This window comes from Bos grunniens, chromosome 3 (assembly GCF_055505025.1).
Source record: "Bos grunniens cultivar Pamir isolate PY7600 chromosome 3, Bosgru_T2T1.0, whole genome shotgun sequence".
Taxonomy (NCBI): domain Eukaryota; kingdom Metazoa; phylum Chordata; class Mammalia; order Artiodactyla; family Bovidae; genus Bos; species Bos grunniens.
The window spans coordinates 110,842,783-110,862,241 of NC_141167.1; the positions used below are offsets into that span (position 1 = coordinate 110,842,783).

At 37.7% G+C, this 19,459-nt stretch overlaps 2 protein-coding genes across 2 annotated transcripts in view; both read right to left on the reverse strand.

The window, feature by feature from the left end:
- The window catches only part of SPTA1 (spectrin alpha, erythrocytic 1), a 95,327-nt gene extending 92,259 nt beyond the window's left edge, over nucleotides 1-3,068 (reverse strand). Inside the window, exons 1-2 of the mRNA XM_086393516.1 lie at nucleotides 2,654-3,068; nucleotides 1,331-1,456 (exon numbers count right to left, since the gene is read on the reverse strand). Of these exons, the coding sequence (XP_086249642.1) occupies nucleotides 1,331-1,456; nucleotides 2,654-2,890 (363 nt within the window). The 5' untranslated portion in view covers nucleotides 2,891-3,068. The remainder of the gene's footprint in view (nucleotides 1-1,330; nucleotides 1,457-2,653) is intronic.
- Nucleotides 3,069-10,650: 7,582 nt separating this feature from the next.
- On the reverse strand, nucleotides 10,651-11,621 carry OR6K2 (olfactory receptor family 6 subfamily K member 2). Its single transcript, XM_086394110.1, is given in 2 exon segments — nucleotides 10,651-10,689; nucleotides 10,692-11,621. Coding segments are annotated over 2 exon segments (969 nt in total).
- Nucleotides 11,622-19,459: the final 7,838 nt, after the last annotated feature.

Sequence of the window (19,459 nt, forward strand, 5' to 3'; positions counted from 1 at the left end):
AAATAAAAATTCATTTAAAAACAGGTGCTTATTTGAATTGAACCTTTAGGGATAGAATTTTGATACACAGAAGATACAGAGAGGGTGTTCAAAGTACTGACAAAGGCACAGAAAAAGTTAGCATGGACTGTCTGTCAGAAGGGATAAGAGCTACAAGTTTTTCTGACTTACAAAGAAAATATGATCACCAAAGCAATAACAGAACTTGAGACTATATAGTTGAGGGCTATAATGCTAGGTTAGCTTAGAAGACCAGGTTTTACATATATTGTAAAATTAAATGTATAATTTATGTTGTCTTCAAGAATCTTCTATTTTCCAACTACTTCATGGTTCTAAGGTAACATGTAGCACATAAATCACATTTATCTATGGATCCTGCAGTGCTACAGGATTACTATAATCTCAGAAATTCTGATAGATGTGAAGATGTTTCAGATATTTCTCAACTATTTTAATTAATGTAAGGGACTGATTTTTGTGCAATTTTACCAAATCATTTTTACTTAATAACAGGTAAATTTTGAGTTATTCTTGTTACAGAATCTTTTTTCTAATAAGGTTTATTCTTGTTAAAGTCTGTATCGCCTGACCATGTTTTGTTGATAGTAAAAGGAACTAGAATTTGTATGCTAGATATGGAAATATAAGTCCCAACTTATAAATATGTAACACACATTTCTTTTGACAATTTTAGAAACAGTTAAACAGTAAAAAAATTTTCACTTAATACAAAACGAACCTGAACTGACTATCAACCCAAACATTTTAGGGGAATATATGAATTAACTCAGAAAAAAAGCTGATAAATTAATAATGGATTCCATGGTGGTGCTGCTCTTTGATCTTCAGAGTTCAAGGGTTTGGAGACCTACAATAGTAGCCACAGCATGTGAGCTCTGAGGAGAAAGAGGCATCATAGACAAAGGGAGAAAGATTTCGGAGAAGATTCAAAGAAAGAGTATCCCTTGTTTAGAGAGTTTAAGCACCAAGGACTCTGAGCTTAGAATTACTCAGAAAGGACATTTGGGAAAGCCAATTCATCTGGGTTGAGGCGGGTTTGATCTTCAGCCACCCCATCCTGTGACGGCATCAGGAGGAAGGTGACACTATTCAATGAGAGCTTTGTGCCATAGCTCTTCTCCCCACTCCTAGGAACACTAGCATATCCGATCATTTTTTCCTTCCACAATCTAAGTAAAATATAAGAGACAGAACCATGGTTCCAAGTCAGTTGTATCAAGGTGTACACCTGTTGTAATCAATGAAAACTCTGATAACCTAATCAACAATTAGAAGCATCTCTCACAGAGCCCTATGATATATTTACCTTGGTGTCCTCATGGGCAAAATGCCCCTCAGGAAATCGAGTTTCCCTGGTTTTTTCCAGATCAGGAAGGACCCTTGATTTTGCTTGCACCTCTGTTTCAAAGTTTTCATGCTTCTGATATTTCCCCTGAAGATTAGAAATCAGAGTTTATGGCTTAATGGAGCCTGGTCTCCTGGATGATAAAAGAGTTCTTTTAGTCCTCTGCTTTCTTGCAGGCAGAACTACCAGTTTCTCAGCATAGATGAAACGATAACCTATGACCATAGCTGCTGCTGCTGTTAAGTCGCTTCAGTCGTGTCCGACTCTGTGCGACCCCATAGACGGCAGCCCACCAGGCTCCCCTATCCCTGGGATTCTCCATGCAAGAACACTGGAGTGGGTTGCCATTGCCTAGAGGAGTCCTATTCTAAAATAAGTTGTTGTGGCAGAATCAACGCATATAGGTTTTTAAAGATTCCCAGACCCAATGTCCTGGACCACAGAAGAAGGTCTTTTCAGTCCTTATTGCCTTTGGGAAATTTCCAATAAATATTATGTTAAAGTCTTAATTGCCTTCTGTGGAAATGAAATAATGTAACAGAATTTTTCCTTTTAAGAAAAGAGGAAGCAAATCCTACTGAAAGTAGTGAACAATGAAGAAAATTATCTTGACAACAATGGCTTTTTTTATTTTAACTGGGAAGTTTTTGCATGCTAAATTATGCTCTTGTTGTCATATATAGATCGATCCATTTAGTAGGTAACACTTCGTTCTTGATCTAGGTGCTTCCTTTCTGATATCCATTGTGCATTTTAGGCATACAAGCCTTTCTTCTGATGCTGACTATGCCTTATTCTGTAATACAAGTAGTAGGGGGAGTTCTCACCAAACCTCTCTATCTGAGATCTCTCATTTGAACTTAACAAGAGTCATGAACAGCCAACTGGGAAAAACCCTGGTTAAATCATATCTTTCTGAGGAGAGCAAAGAGAAGTTAGTTCAGAAGTACTGATGTCTCTTTACTTCAATTCCATCCTTAATGCCATAAATATTGAAATTTCATAAATTCTTTGAATTCTCAGTGTTTTGCCCATGGTGTAAGTTCAGAGCAATATTACATTTATAAAGTATTATCTAGAATGAGTTTCCTGTGTAAATAAGACATTGGGGCTTAAGGAGTTGAAGACACGGACTATTTAGAGTCAGAATTACAGTTCCCGAAGTCTAATCTTCTATTACAGCATCCCTCTAGAGTTTACCAGATGCACACCTACATTATAAAAATGTTTCCCTCCCTAGAGATTTCAGAGTCTACTCTGGGGAAGTCAGTGAAACTGAAGAACCTGTATGTTTGTTGGGTCTTCATAGCTTTTATCACTTGCAGTCTTGATTTTCTCCATGATCCATTTCTCATGGTCATCAACATCTCGTATGAAAACCTGGTAGTGATAGGAATCTTCAAGTTTCTGACCCCTCTCAGCAACCCGTTCCTTGAACCTCTGGTACCGACTCAACACCTCCTGACGCCTCGCCTGGATCTCCTCTGCTGTTTCCAGGACCTCTGGCCCATCACTCTCCATAGCCTGCAAGTGAAAAAGTTTACTTATTGCTGCTTCTCAAGTCTCTAGTATACTGTTTGTTTTTTTTTTTTTTCCCTCTCTCTGTCTCTAATATTCTGTCTTTTTAAATGTCTTCAAGGCATTTACTCATGTTGGATTTAGGTTCAGATATCTTTATGCCTATAAAGGTCTCTTTTTAGAAAGGCTGTAGTACATTTATATAATTTTAACCACATGCAGCTACAACTTAGGCTGATAATTCTTGGTCATTCAGAATACTTTTCCAACTTTTCACATAAACATCTGCCCATATTAATAAACTTAACAGTAAAGTTCTATAACATGCATTATTAGACAATTGAAAACAAGTTTAAATTAGCAAAATCACATTTTCAGATGCATAAAAGAAATACAATTTTACTGCTTTCAAAAACTTAAAAGGTGTTAACATGTACTGATCATGACAAACCTAATTTAATGAAAAAATAAAAATGGCTTGCAATTAATTTTGACAAATGATATACCCCAAAGTCCAAAAAAAATTTATGTAAAAATAAAACTAATACATTATTTACTTTTTTATTTTCTTTATTCACAAACAATACAAGTCAAAAATTTAGCACATTTACAATCTAATTACCACAGATTTCAAATTATTAGCATCTTGGTAACTGACTTTTGCAATGTAAAACACTGTATTATCAAATAAAATCACATATTATTTTCCAATAATAGTGGGATCCAATTTATTTGTAACAACATCCAGCAAAATCTCCATAGGATACACCTTCATTTATCTGGATATAAGCAGTTTTTCCTAGTTTACCTCAGTGAAAACATTCAATATAAGATTTAGACTTTAGTCTCCTTCTATACGTAATTGTTATTCTGTGGGTGGCCTTTACTAGTCTGGTTACAGAATTAAACCCTTCTACAGAGACTCAAACATTTATCATGAATTATTTTGCTCCAGGTTATCAGGTTGTTCTCCATGTGAACCTGTGTAAACAAGTCATTGCTGGATTTTGGTGCTGTATAGCCACAGCTCAAGGTCAGTTTAAAGTGATACATTCATAAAAAAGAGAATTAAAATTAAGCTTGTTTACTTCTTAAGAATCAAGAAAAATCCTTGGTGATCCTGTCAAAGATAGCACAGAAAGTTCAAAGGAGACAGCTTTCTTAATTATATTGGTGACAAATTGTCCGATAAAGAATTCTGTACTCACGGTTTCCTTTGGAAAGTGTTATGCTTTTCCTAAAGGTCAAGAACCTGCCAAAATAAAATGTGTCCAAAAGAGAGAGAGAGAGAGAAAGAAAGAGAAACAATTCACATGTAATTGTTTAGTCTAACTTAGAGATGAGAGAAATGTTACATATGTGGCAAGACAAAAAGAAAAAAAAAGCCTCTTGCTTGGGCCAGAATCCCGCCAACTACAATCTACCCTATCTTCAGGAGACAGATTGAGCTGAGGCAGCTGCTAACTTTCACAGATGCTGGGTGACTCAGCGCTTTGAAGGGACTGTGGCCCTCAAAGGTCTTCAACAGGACTTTATAAAAAAAAAAAAATGAAAGCAAAATTCTTAGATGAAAACTTAGAAAAAAAACTGCTATAGATGTAACATAGGGCAATGTTAAGATTATGTTTTGTTTCTTCAATTAGTTTTAAATTTTACTTCTAAGAATTATAAACAGGAAGGAATTCTGGGTTGCCCATTCTTCATACTCTGTACAGAATTACAAGAACTCAAGGCATACATAGGTTCTTGTTCCAACCTGTCTCTCAGAAATACAAATCACCAACTCCATTAAAACTCAGCTATAGATTTTTAACAGTCTTTAAGCAACAAGACATCCTAATTCTTGCTGTAGAGACTTTGTTAAAATAGGGAAAATTTTTTATTTCTGGTTGTTTATTCACAGATTGTTCCTTTTATTTAAATGATTAAGGGTAAGGCTAAATCAGATTTTTAAAAACCCAAAGGAAGTAAGATATATGCTTGCTTATTAGCATTTTGTGAAACAAAAATTAGGATACCTCATCACTTTGTCAACAAAGGTCTGTATAGTCAAAGCTATGTTTGTTTGCTTGCCTTTCCAGTAGTCATGTACAGTTGTGAGAGTTGGACCATAACGAAGGCTGAGTGCTGAAAAATCGATGTTTTCAAACTGTGATGCTGGAGAAGACTCCTGAGAGTCCCTTAAACTGCAAGGAGATCAAACCAGTCAATCCAAAGGAAATCAACCCTGAATATTCATTGAAAGGACTGATTCTGAAGCTAAAGCTCCAATACTCTGGCCACCTGATGTGAAGAGCTGACTCACTGGAAAAGACCTTGATGCTGGAAAAGATTGAGGGTAAGAGGAGAAGTGGGCAACAGAGGATGATGGTTGGCTGGCATCACTGACTCAATGGACATGAGTTTGAGCAAACTCTGGGACATAGTGAAGGACAGGGAGGCCTGGTGTGTTGCAGTTTATGGAATTTCAAAGAGTCAGACACTACTGAGTGACTAAAGAACAACATTTGACAAACTAATGAGGCCATAAAATATCTAAAAATGGAACAAAGTTCTAAACTTTGGGATAAAGTCATACTATTTATTGTATGTATTATTTTTAATGAAGAGAAAATAAAGCAGAAATCTTCCAAACACATAATTCTTTTATATAACTTTTAAGAAATGAAGTAAACATATCAAAAAAAAAAAAAAAAGATTGGGATGCCTTCAGATCCTCCTAAAAAACAGTGGGTCTATCCATGTCAAATATCATTCCACTGTAGATCCAACTTGAATAACATAGTATTCATGGTCTACTAGGGTAGACCAAGGTTCTACATTTCTAGTTTCCTTTCACCCTGGATCATCTCACCCAAAGAAACTGAGAGAGCTTTAAATTCTGTTCTTGAAAGTATACTATTAACTTTACATTTTCATACAGTTTCATTATATAAAAATCAAATTTGGGTGCTAAAGGCATGAACACAAATCTTAGGGAATGTATTAGTACAAAGGTCAGGCTGTTTGCTTCGGATTGATGGAAGGGCATGATGAGAAAATTTTGAACCCTGGTAGCTTAATATTTGGGTCTCTGACCTTCTTGCCACTATTACAGTTTTCCAAGAATGGTTATCGGCACTGACAAAATAGAGGCCCTGAGTACAGCAGACTCCGGTAAAGAATGTATGAGAGACATTGTGGAGGTTAAGAATCATGTTCAATCTTTAAAATTGTATGTAGCCCTTTATATAAATGAGTGCTGAGAGATTACAGGGAAAACTAAGTTCATTACAGACAGCTTCATTAAAGAGAAGTCTTATACTCAGTTTTACAGGGTGGGAGTACTTTTGAGAACTGTTGTATTTGATCTTGGTTATCAGCTCTGGACAGAACTGTACTTCTCACACTCATTTAATCAGCACTACCCAGCTTTCCTGAGTCTCTTCTCAGTTATCAGATCTTCATTTCCTAGACTCAGAAACTCCAAGAGATGCTTTATATACCCAAATTCTAAACTGTCCCCAGTTTGCAACACTAAAATTCACATGCTTACTGTGGAATTTTAGAGTTCAATTTTCTCAACTCATTTAACAACAAGGAAAAATACACTAATTTTAATGTAAAAAATGTTTTCCTGTGGAGTAGGGGTCATCATTATTTTATTTTTAAGACTTTATTTTTGCTTCTCCAGAGTGAGTTCTCATTTTAAGAAGCCTCCAATGTTTGTCTCCTAATTTAAAATATTAAATATTGTCATTCCAAAAAAGAAAGAGAGACCTCAATATTCACTTTAACTCTTATTACCTCAGATTCTCCAAAGGTGTGCTGTGCTGTGCTTAGTTGCTCAGTCGAGTCTGACTCTATGCGACCCCATGGACCATAGCCTGCCAGGCTCCTATGCCATGAGGATGCTCTAGGCAAGAATACTGGAATGAATTGCCATGTTCTCCTCCAGGGCATCTTCCCAACCCAGGGATCGAACCCAGGTCTCCTGCATTGCAGGTGGATTCTTTACCATCTGAGCCACCAGGGAAGCCCATGAATACAGAAGTGGGTAGCCTATCCCTTTTCCAGGGGATCTTCCCAACCCAGGAATCAAACTGGGGTCTCCTGCATTGGCAGGCAGATTCTTTATCACTAGCACCACCTGGGAAGCCTCTTATTTAATATAATCTTCCCCAAATATCAGATAATAAATAGGTTGGTGAGGTGGAACACAGTGTAAGAGAACTCACTGCTCAATCCTCAGTAATGTGAAAAAAAAAAAAAAAAATCATGTAAGAAGTTCCACCAGCAGGTCAGCACAGTGATCTACCCTCTGAATGGTGTCCTTACTTTTGACCATCAGACCCTGCTGTATGCTGTTTCTTTTCCTTTAGCTTTTCTCTCAATTTGAAATTGTTTTTATTCAACACACTGGAATAGCATGCACACATACACAGTTTAGCTAGTAAAATTACATTTGCAATTTCAAGTGAGGGTGTGTTTCATCTTAGAAGGTTTTTAAGCAGAGTGGTAAAGCAATAATATTTAAGTTTTAAGAAATAATGTAGTCTCAGTTGGAAGAGCAGACTGAAGGTGAGAAAGTGTGAAAGTTTCAGCTATATAAATTTTTTAAAGACAATGATAAATGACAATGGCATAAATGTAATTTATATAATATATATAAATGTCATTTATAAGACCTTATAGTGATAAATGATACAATAATAATCATAATATAATTTATAAATAATTTATAAATTATAATGATAAATAAGTGATAATGATAAAGATAAATGGCAAGAATAAAATTTGAGGGACTAGGAAAGTAGTAGATGGTAAATCTGCCTGAAGTGCGGGAGACTCGGGTTCAATCCTTGGGTTGGGAAGATCCCCTAGAGTAGAAAATGGAAACTTACTCCAGTATGATTGCCTGGAGCATTCTGTGGACAAAGGAGCCTGACACGTTACAGTCCACGGGGCGGCAAAGAGTCGTCAGACACAACTTAGCGACTAACACTTTCATTTTCTTTTTCAGGAAAGTGATAAAGTTTATATTTTAAGGCACAACAAGAAAATTTCAACATAAAATTCTCTCTGTGTGTCCGTTTGGGCATTCTTCCTCTCTCCCTAATGTGCAGTGTGCACTTGCATTACACGTCAAAAAGAACTTCGCAAAAATGGGAGTGTCTGCTGAGCAGTAAAGATCACTTCTTTTCCTTTCTTTTGACCCTAGCAATGTAACTCCTTTTAAAATAAATATTGTTATTTCCCAACTCTTTGAAGAGTCATGACTTAATGCTTGCTTTGTAAATGCTTACCTAGACTATATATCCTTGTTGAACTTTATGTAATACATCAGTATGTCATTTGATGCATGATCCTTTGTCTTGAAGATGTATCTGACTGTGCCTCTGACCTCTAACAGGTGGGACAGTTCTCAGAGCTTTCTGAGAATCTGTCTCCCTGCTTATAATGCTCAATTTGTCTCAAATAAAATTCTCTTTACTCTTCTAAACTGGATTGTTAATTGAACTTTAATTGAGAAATAGATTATATAATACAAAATCTTCAAAAAGGGAAAACAGATAAGAAAACTGCATAACCCTTTCATATTCTGAAATTTTTGTATATCAATTCTGGAACAATAATTACACTTAGAAAATTATAGTTAAATAATTAGTCAATCAATCTGTAATTTCATTCCTCATGTTTTATGAAAAACAGTAAAAGTAGAATATTAAAGACACACTATTTAATCACAGGAACACTTCTTGTTTCCTTTTTTTCTCTTTTTCCTTGTTTTCTTATGCCAAATGTATTTTCTGACGACTTCCCTTTACCAAGACTTCTCCAGACCCAAACTGTGACTTTTCTCTCACGGTCTCTCTCTCTCTCTGAGTTCTTTTAGATAGCATTAGCCTTTTCTCATAAGACCTTTCCCTTAACTTTTGTCTTTGCGTCTGATTCTTGAGTATCATAAGATTTAGGAGTGAGGATGAGGGCATGGCTGTGGCATATTAGTGGGGAAGTAAGGCTGACAACCATAGGATTCCTGTAAGTAGGCTACAGAAAAGTGAAAATCTATTAACATTTGCATAGTCATCAGCTTTATTATTGCATCACCACTGAGGTGTGGGTCTTGGAGAAAACCACCCTTTATGAAGCATGTATCAAGAGAAGGATTCACAAGACAAAGAGCCCTCAAACAAAGTAAGATTTTTATTTATTTATTTTTTTAATGTTGAATATATGGTTTTATTTTTTTTTATTTTATTTTATTTTTAAACTTTACATAATTGTATTAGTTTTGCCAAGTATCGAAATGAATCTGCCACAGGTATACCCGCGTTCCCCATCCTGAACCCTCCACCCTCCTCCCTCCCCTCCCCTCCCTCTGGGTTGTCCCAGTGCACCAGCTCCAAGCATCCAGTACCGTGCATTGAACCTGGACTGGCGACTGGTTTCAAACATGATATTATACATGTTTCAATGCTATTTTCCCAAATCTCCCCACCCTCTCCCTCTCCCACAGAGTCCATAAGACTGATCTATACATTGGTGTCTCTTTTGCTGTCTCGTACACAGGGTTATTGTTTCCATCTTTCTAAATTCCATATATATGCGTTAGTATATTGTATTGGTGTTTTTCTTTCTGGCTTACTTCACTCTGTATAATAGGTTCCAGTTTCATCCATCTCATTAGAACTGATTCAAATGTATTCTTTTTAATGGCTGAGTAAGATTTTTAAAAAATGGAGTCTAGCATCCTGAAACCCAAGGGAAAAGAGGTCAAAAGGGAAGCACTGTTGTCCAATATGGTAGATCAGTTGGCCGGAACAATCTGAATGCAGCATGCTGATACTGGTTTATTCACTAAATAGATATTTATTGATATTTCTGCTTCATTAATAAGTACTTTACATGTTATTACAGTGAAACCAAGGATTACATTTTCCAATGTATCATGAAAAAATATTGATTAGCTAATTAATAGATTACTTATATTACTTTACTTTTCTTAGAGTCAAGATTTTTGTTTCTTCATTTACTGCATTTAAAATTTTCTTCAATGAACTTCTTGGCCTGAGATTCTTTGCCATGGTCCTTAACTACCACAGAACTGCAACCAACTCCTTTATGGGGCTTCTGTCTATGTCAGTTTTAAAGAGGCCTATCCATTCTCTTCATTTCTAGTGGTCATCATTTTAATGAAGTTAATTTGGTGCTCAATAAATCAATCTCCACTAACTTGGCACATTGGCTCATTATAGTTGGATGCAGGCCTTAGTCCCTGTTATTGACCCAGACATGGAATTAATATTGTGTAGTACTGCCAAGATAAAAATCATACAAGGGATTCATAATTGGACCTACTGAAAAACATCTAGACTGTTATTTATCAACACATGAACACTTGATTAGAAATTAGGATTATTCTTCAAGTATATTCATTATAAATACAATAGAGAGAATTAGTCTTATGAAGATGGTTGCTCAGTTACCATATCTTATAATCATATGTCTTGACTGTATTAAAATTAAATTTTTATCCCAATTAGTTCCACAAGTTAAGTTTATCTAGGAGAAATCGAGTAGCGGAAAACCTAGTCAACAAAGTCTGATTCAAAATGTATCAAATTGAATAAAGGTTGAAAAAAACTATAGAATTCAGTTATTAGTGAATTTTGTTTATTGATGACCTTCAGGAAACCAGTTTCAACCAAAGACTGACAGAAAAAGACAGATGGAAGAGAGTTGAGGATAAAAAGACTAACAATTATATAGACTCCCAAACACTAGATGTTATTTGATGTCCCCGGTCTTATGAAAAAAAGATGTTAGCTTGACTCATGTGCTTTTTTATGGCTTCCTTTATCTCTTTATTCCTCAAGCTATAGATAATGGGGTTGAAAAATGGGGACACAACTGCAAAGGCCAGAGCAATGGCTGTATCCCAGAATAAGGAGTAGGTGGCAGAGAAGCGTAGGTACATGAGAGCCACACTGCCAAAGAAGAGCAGAAATACAGTAAGGTGGGAGACGCATGTGGAAAAGGCCTTGCGACGGCCCTCAGTGGAACGGATACGTAGAATTACAGCCACGATACCAATGTAGGACATGAAGATGAGCATCACAGCTGTAATAATCTCCACTGCATGGACAACATCCACCACCTGAATCATAAGGATAGCTTGTGTGTCTGTGCAGGCCAGGCGTAGTACTGGGAGGAAGTCACAAAAGATATGCTCCAGGTGATTAGAGCCACAAAATGGCAGTGTGGAGATCCAGGCAATCTCAGGAAGGGGTGTGGCAAAACCACAAACACAGCAACCTAAAGTCAGCCAGGCACACAGCTTTGGGGTCATGATAGTAGGGTAATGAAGAGGGCTGCAGATGGCCAGGTAGCGGTCAAAGGCCATAGCTGTCAAGAGACAAACCTCACTGATGCCTGTGGAATGGAAGAAATACATCTGCAGGAGACAGCCATTTAAGGAAATGCTCTTCTCACAAAGCAGGCAAGAGAGCATCTTTGGTATGGTAGCTGTGGTATACCAGATCTCCAGGAAAGAAAGGGCACTGATAAAGAAGTACATGGGAGTGTGGAGATGAATATTCAGCTGGACCACTGTGATGATGACCACATTTCCAACAACAATGAATGCATAAATGAAGAGCAGTAGAACAAAACAGATGACAGAATCTCTCCAGGAATAAGGGAAAGCAGAGAAGATAAACTCATGAGCAGTGGTTTGATTGGCATTCTCCATCTCCAGGTGAGAAATGAGGTTTTCAAATCCTATTGCATTCAAACTTTCTAGGTGATGTCTGCTACTCATCATAGAGTAAGTACACTTACAAAATACCAGCATCTGGATAAATCCCTGCCTTGGGAGTGTAGAAGAATAAGGAATATTCCATATTCCATAGATGCTTACAACTAAAATTGGCGTGTGGAAAAAAATTCAATCAGAAAGCACACCCAATAGATTAGATTAATAATTCTCAAAATTTATCAGGCATCAGGATCATTGGAGGGCTTGTTAAAACATAGCTTACTGGTCTTCATCCTGAGAAAAGTGAAGGAAAAGGCAGTCACCTACAAGCCAAGAAGAAAGGCCTTGAAAGGAATCAACTCTGCCAAAATCTTGATGTCAGACTTCCTAGCTTTCAGAACTGTGAGAAAACAAATTCTTGTTGTTCAAGTCACTTAGTCTGATACTTTGTTATAAAAGCTTTAGTAAATTAATATACCATACTTATACTCAGCACTCAACCAGTTTCCCTTGCTGACCTTCTTATTTCTTGGTTCTTCTAGATACCAACTTTACACATTTTTGCATCTATTGTCTTCTTATGTCTCAAACTTAATCATTGAAGTCTGCTTAACTTTTTTCTGTCATATTACCAATACATTTTATTTCTTTTATCTTACCCCTAATTTGATGCTTAGTAATAATGCCTACACTATTGTAATAGATTACCAAATGTTTCTACTTCCAGTGTGAGTATTTTCATACATCCCTCTATTTCCTCAAGACTGATCTTGCTATAACATCAGTTTACTCATGTGACTCCCCTTCCATACCTATACTTAAGTCACCATGGTCTTCCTCTAAATTGTTTTTTCTTTAAAAGGAAAAAAAAAATCTCAGATCATCTAGGATAAAATTTTTAATCACTGCAAAAGGAAAAAAAATTAGCTTCACTTTTGTCTGTCATTGATTAATAATCTTATGGTATGTTAGGAAAGGGTACATTATTAATGTTCTCTTATTTATATTATCTATAGATGCATTTGTTCATTGATTATGTGACTGAAAATGAACATGTTAAATGCTCAGACATGTCTGCCTCTTTGTGATCCCTTGGACTGTAGCCTGCCAGGCTCCTCTCTCCATGGAATTCTCCAAGCAAGAATACTGGAGCCATTTCCTTCTCCAGGAGACCTTCCCTACCAAGGATTGAACCCAGGTGTCTGTATTACAGGCAGATTCTTTACCATCTGAGCCACCAGGATGCCCAATTATGTGACCAAGGCCCATAAAGCTCTCAACTACATCATCTTTAGTATTGTACTGTAAATGACATTTTTGTTATTTCAGCAGAAAACAAAGCCATTTTGTCTACTGTTGCTATGAAAAATTGTTCATTTCCAATCCGATTTATTAAACCTGCTGTTAGTCCAAACATGTCACTTTCAGTTTCTGGTCTCAGAATTCCTGAAAGAAATCTCCCCTGCATGAAATATCCTCTTGTTCTTTACAAGCTCTACCTTCTCTTTAAATTAGCCAAATTCTATTGGGTTAGCCAAAAAATTCATTCAGATTTTTCCAGAAGATGTTATGGGAAAAGCCCAAAAGAACTTTTTGGCCAGCCCAATACATGTGTCTTTTCCAATTTTAACAAGATAATTCCACACATAATAGAAATCACTCTATTTCCTGTAATATTTATATGTCTATATATCTTTTCCTTTTAAGTTTTTTCAAGTATTCTTGATTTTTCATATACATATCTGATCTTTCCCATAAGACTTGATGCCCCCAGTAGCAGTCCCTACATATTGTGACTATTGCCTTTAAGACAGGGTCCTACAAACTGAACCAGTCTACTCATTCAAGAAAGAGCCTCTAAGAAGACCCAGACTCTGAGCAGAACTAATTACTCATTCTGCTGAAAAGATGTGGCTAAGTAGAAGAAAGATAAGAGAGATGGAAATCAAAAAGAAAAACTTAGATTTTTCCCAATGAACACTTCTCTGTCTTTTCCAAATCTCAGTAAAGTCTAGTACAATTGTCAATGATATTAATGCCTCACAACAAACTGGAAATCTCACTTGATTCCTGAAACATTTCAGAAATCAATCACAATGCTCATTTGTTGTTTTAAAGCTATCTGATAAGCTTTGGCCCCATTTGTATCGCTCCTATTTCTTGGGAAATTTAGCAACTGAAACATTTATGCTTTGTACTAACATGCTTATAACAGGGCTTCCCTGGTAATTCAGACAGTAAAGAATCTGCTTGCAATGCAGGAGAAGTTCCGGATTCCTCCTTGCCCAGGCTTACCAATAGTTACTTACAGTTTCTACATGGACACTAGGGCTGTCTATTGTCCTGTGTAAATGTTTTCCTTTCCCTAGATATCTCCCAACTCCCCAAAATTAGCTGATTTACTGACCTTGCTGCTGTTGGGTTCTGAACTTGGAATAAACATGGATGAAGACTCTATCTTTCCGTACCCTAATGTGGTCAACCATACAGAGCTACTGAGCCAAGCTTCCTTTGCTCTTCTGCTATGTTTATACCCTGAATCTTCCACCTAAACTATATTTCCTTCATCAGCCAGTGATAAAGAGATCTGACTCTCCCTATGGAGCTCTCTCCTTCTATCCTGCCCCTTTGTGTGCACCTGTGTATCTTCCTAAGCCTAGCTAGAATAGGAAGATGGACTCTCCTGAGAATAATACACAAGTGATTTAAAATAAGTAGGAAAACAATCCTTCTTACAATAGTTCCAATTAGGAAAAATGTTCAAGCTGGTAATTAGGAGAAGCCCAATCAGAGGTAACTCAAATCCAGGACAAATGAGATAATCCAGGAGTCTGAGATATTGCAATAAGTGTGTTTCTGTTTATTTGTTTACTTTCTTTTTTATGGTACTTCTGATTGGATTAACTTTTAAATAAATCAAAAGCTGAAATTCCAAAAGTCACATTTGAAGAATGTTAATGCAGATGGCAGAGTAGAAGGATATGCGCTCATCTGCAAGAACTCCAAAACTGCAACTCTCTGCTGAACAGCCATCACTGGGGAATGTTGGATCTCACCAATAAAAGATACCCCATGTCCAAGGGCAAAGGAGGAGTCCCAGAAAGATGGTAGGAGGAGTGAAATCAAGTTTAGAATCAAATCCCTTACCCACCAGAGATGCTCAGAGGGCTCAAACAAACCTTGTGTGCACCAGCACCCAGACACCCCACAGACATTGAGCCAGAACTGTGTTTGAGTGTCTCCTGTGAAGGTGCAGGTCAGCAGGGGCTTACCGCAGGGACAGGGGCTCTAGGTGCAGCAGACCTGGGTATGGCATAAACCCTCTTGGAGGAGTTCACCATTAACCCCACCATAGAGCTGCCAGAACTTACACAGGACTGGGGAAACAGACTCTTGGAGGGCATAAACAAAATCTTGTGTGCACTAGGACCCAGGAGAAAAGAGCAGTGACCCCACAAGAGATTGACCCAGACTTGCCTGTGAGTGTCCAGAAGTCCCCAGTGGAGGCATGGGTCAGGGTTGGCCTGCTGCAGGGTCGGGGACACTGAGTGCAGCAGTGCATGCATGGGACCTTTTGAAGGAGGTCACTATTATTGTCATTGCCTCCACCATAATTTGGCCTCAGATCAAACAACAGGGAGGGAAGACAACCCTGCCCATCAACAGAAAATTGGATTAAAGAGCATGGCCCCACCCATCAGAACAAGACCAGAAGAGTTTCCCCCTCAATCAGTCTCTCCCATCAGGAAGCTTCTGTAGGCTCTTATCCTTCTCCATCAGAGGGCAGACAGAATGAAAACCGCAATAACAGAAAACAAACCAAACTGATCACATGGACCACAGCCTTGTCTAACTCAATGAAATTATGAGCCAGGTCGTGTAGGGCCACCCAAGATGGACCAGTGATGGTGGAGAGTTCTGAAAAAACATGGTCCACTGGAGAAGGGAATGGCAAACCACTTCAGTATTCTTGCCTTGAGAGCCCCATGAACAGTATGAAAAGACAAAAAGATAAGACACTGAAAGATGAACTCCCCAGGTCTGTAGGTGCTCGATACGCTATGGGAGATCAGTGGAGAAATAACTCCAAAAAGAATGAAGAGACAGTGTCAAAGCAAAACAACACCCAGTTGTGGATGTAACTGGTGATGGAAGTAAAGCCCAACGCTGTAAAGAGTAATATTGCATAGGTGCTGCTGCTGCTAAGTCACTTCAGTTGTGTCTGACTCTGTGCCACCCCATAGATGGCAGGCCACCAGGCTCCCCCATCCCTGGGATTCTCCAGGCAAGAACACTGGAGTGGGTTGCCATTTCTTTCTCCAATGCATGACAGTGAAAACTGAAAGTGAAGTCACTCAGTCATGAGTGACCCCATGGACAGCAGCCTTCCAGGCTCCTCTGTCCATGGGAATTTCCAGGTGAGAGTACTGGAGTGGGTTGCCATTGCCTTCCCTGAATATTACACAGGAACCTGGAATATTAGGTCCATGAATCAAAGCAAGTTGGATGTGGTCAAACCAGTGATGGCAAGAGTGAACACTGACATTCTAAGAATCAGTGAATTAATATGGATTGGGATGGGTGAATTTAAATCAGATGACCATTATATCTACTACTATGGACAGGAATCCCTTAGAAGAAATGGAGTAGCCATCATAGTCAACAAGAGTCTGAAATGCAGTACTTGAATGTAATCTCAAAAATGACAGAATGATCTCTGTTCATTTCCAAGGCAAACCATTCAATATCACAGTGATCCAAGCCTATGCTCCAACCAGTAATGCTGAAGAAGCTGAAGTTGAATGGTTCTATGAAGACCTACAACACCTTCTAGGACTAACACCCTAAAAAAAGATGTCCTTTTCATTACAGGGGACTGGAATGCAAAAGTAGGAAATCAAGAGCTTCCTGGAGTAACAGGCAAATTTGGCCTTGGAGTACAAAATTAAGCAGGTCAACAGCTAACAGAGTTGTGTCAAGAGAATGCACTGATCATAGTAAACACCCTCTTCCAACAACACAAGATAAGACATTACACATGGATATCACCAGGTGGTCAATACCAAAATCAGATTGATTATATGATTTGCAGCAAAAATGGAGAACCTCTATACAGGCAGCAAAAGCAAGACCAGGAGCTGACTGTGGCTCAGATCATGAACTCCTTATTGCCAAATTCAGATTTAAATTGAAGAAAGTAGGAAAAACCACTAGATCATTCAGGTATGACCTAAATCAAATCCCTTAAGATTATACAGTAGAAGTGACAAATAGATTCAAGGGATTAGAACTAATAGACAGAGTGCCTGAAGAACTATGGACTGATGTTCATGACATTGTACAAGAGGCAGGGATCAAGACCATCCACAAGAAGAAGAAATGCCAAAAGGCAAAATGGTTGTCTGAGGAGGCCTTACAAATAGCTGAGAAAAGAAGAGAAGCTAAAGGCAAAGGAGAAAAGGAAAGATACACCCCATTTGAATACAGAGTTCCAAAGAATAGCAAGGAAAGATAAGAAAGTCTTCCTCAGGGATCAACGCAAAGAAACAGAGGAAAACAATAGAATGGAAAAGACTAGCGATCTCTTCAAGAATATTAGAGACACCAAGGGAACATTTCATGCAAACATGGGCTCAATAAATGACAGAAATGGTACGGACCTAATAGAAGCAGAAGATATTAAGAAAAGGTGGCAAGAATGCACAGAAGATCTATACAAATAAGATCTTCATGACCCAGATAACCATGACGGTGTGATCACTCATCTAGACCCAGATATTCTGGAGTACAAAGTCAAGTGGGCCTTAGGAAGCATCACTATGAACAAAGCTAGTAGAGGTAATGGAATTCCAGTTGAGCTATTTCAAATCCTAAAAGATGATGCTGTGAAAGTGTTGCACTGAATATGCCAGCAAATTTGGAAAACTCAGCAGTGGCCACAGGACTGGAAAAGATCAGTCTTCATTGCAATCCCAAAGACAGGCAATGTCAAAGAATGTTCAAACTGCTGCACAATTGCACTCATCTCACACACTAGCAAAGTAATGCTTAAAATACCCCAAGCCAGGCTTCAGCAATACATGAACCATGAAATTCCAGATGTTCAAGCTGGTTGTAGAAAAGTCAGAGGAACCAGAAATCAAATTGGATCAAATCTGTTGGATCATCAAAAAAGCAAGAGTTCCATAAAAACATCTACTTCTGCTTTATTGACTATGCCAAAGCCTTTGACTATGTGGATCACAGCAAACTGTAGAAAAGTCATAAAGAGATGTGAATACCAGACCACCTTACTGCCTCCTTACTATGCAGGTCAAGAAGCAGCAGTTAGAACTGGACATGGAACAACAGACTTGTTCCAAATTGGGAAAGGAGTATGTCAAGGCTGTATATTGTCACTCTGCTTATTCAACTTATATGCAGAGTACATCATGCAAAATGCCAGTCTGGATGAAGCATAAGCTGGAATCTGAAAACTAAGATCATGGCATCCAGTCCCATCACTTCATGGTAAATAGATGGGTAATCAGTGGAAACTGTGACAGATTTTATTTTGGGGGGCCCAAAATCACTGCAGATGGTTATTGCAGCACTGAAACTAAAAGATGATTACTTCTTGGAAGAAAAGCTATGGTCAATGTGGACAGCACATTAAAAAGCAGAGACATTACCAACAAAGGTCCTTGTAGTCAAAACTACAGTTTTTCCAGTAGTCATGTATGGATGTGAGAGTTGGACTATAAAGAAAGCTGAGCGCTGAAGAATTGAAGCTTTTGAACTATGGTATTGGAGAAGACTCTTGAGAGTTTCTTGAACTGCAAGGAGATCCAATCAGTCCATCCTAAAGGAAATCAGTCCTGAATATTCATTGGAAGGACTGATGCTGAAGCTGAAATGCCAATACTTTGGCCACCTGATGCAAAGAACAGACTCATTTTAAAAGACTCATTTGCTGGGAAAGATTGAAGGCGGGAGGTGAAGGGAATGATGGAGGATGAGATGGTTGGATGGCATCACTGACTTGATAGACATGAGTTTGAGTAAGCTCCGGAAGTTGGTGATTGACAGGGAAGCCTGGAGTGCTGCAGTCCATGGGCTCACAAATAGTCAGACAGGACTGAGTGACTGAACTGATCTGAACTGAATGCAGTAGAGGAGAGGAGATTAGTAAAATAATCAAATGAGGGATATAGTCATATCCTATTGCTTACCTGTTTCTAAGTCAGTCAGCCAAATTTAGGAAAATCGATTGGCCTTCCATATACTCCACCTTTAGTTCCGTATTGAAATTTATAGCCAGTGCTTTGGTTAATTATGTCAATTTAATTGTTTAATGTTACTGTTATTAAGATTGTTTTCATTTTTGTCCATTTACTCACTAAAATTTCTGAGAATGAAAAAGATTAACAAAATGCAATCCATTTCCTTCATTTCTTTAAATGTAATGACTTTTCTTACTCAAAATAAACTAAATAAATATGCTGTAAGAAGTGGTACTAAAATTTCAGACAAGGACACATTCACCAATTTTCCTAATACAGCAATTTCTAGTTAAAGAATATCACATAAAATTAGTATGAATTTTGTACTATGTTTGGACTAACCCAAAACATTTTGCTCATGTACATATGACAAGTAACAAGAATAAAAGTTGACTTGTTTTCTACTTGTTAAAATTCTTCTTTCTGTTACCAATACATCTTTGTTTTTTCCACATAGTTTAAAGAGGTTTTTAGCTTTTATCTCACCTTGAAAGATAAAATTTCATAAAGATTTAATTTCATAACTTGTTTTTCAAGCACATGTCAGGTGCAAGATGCCTGTAAGCCACA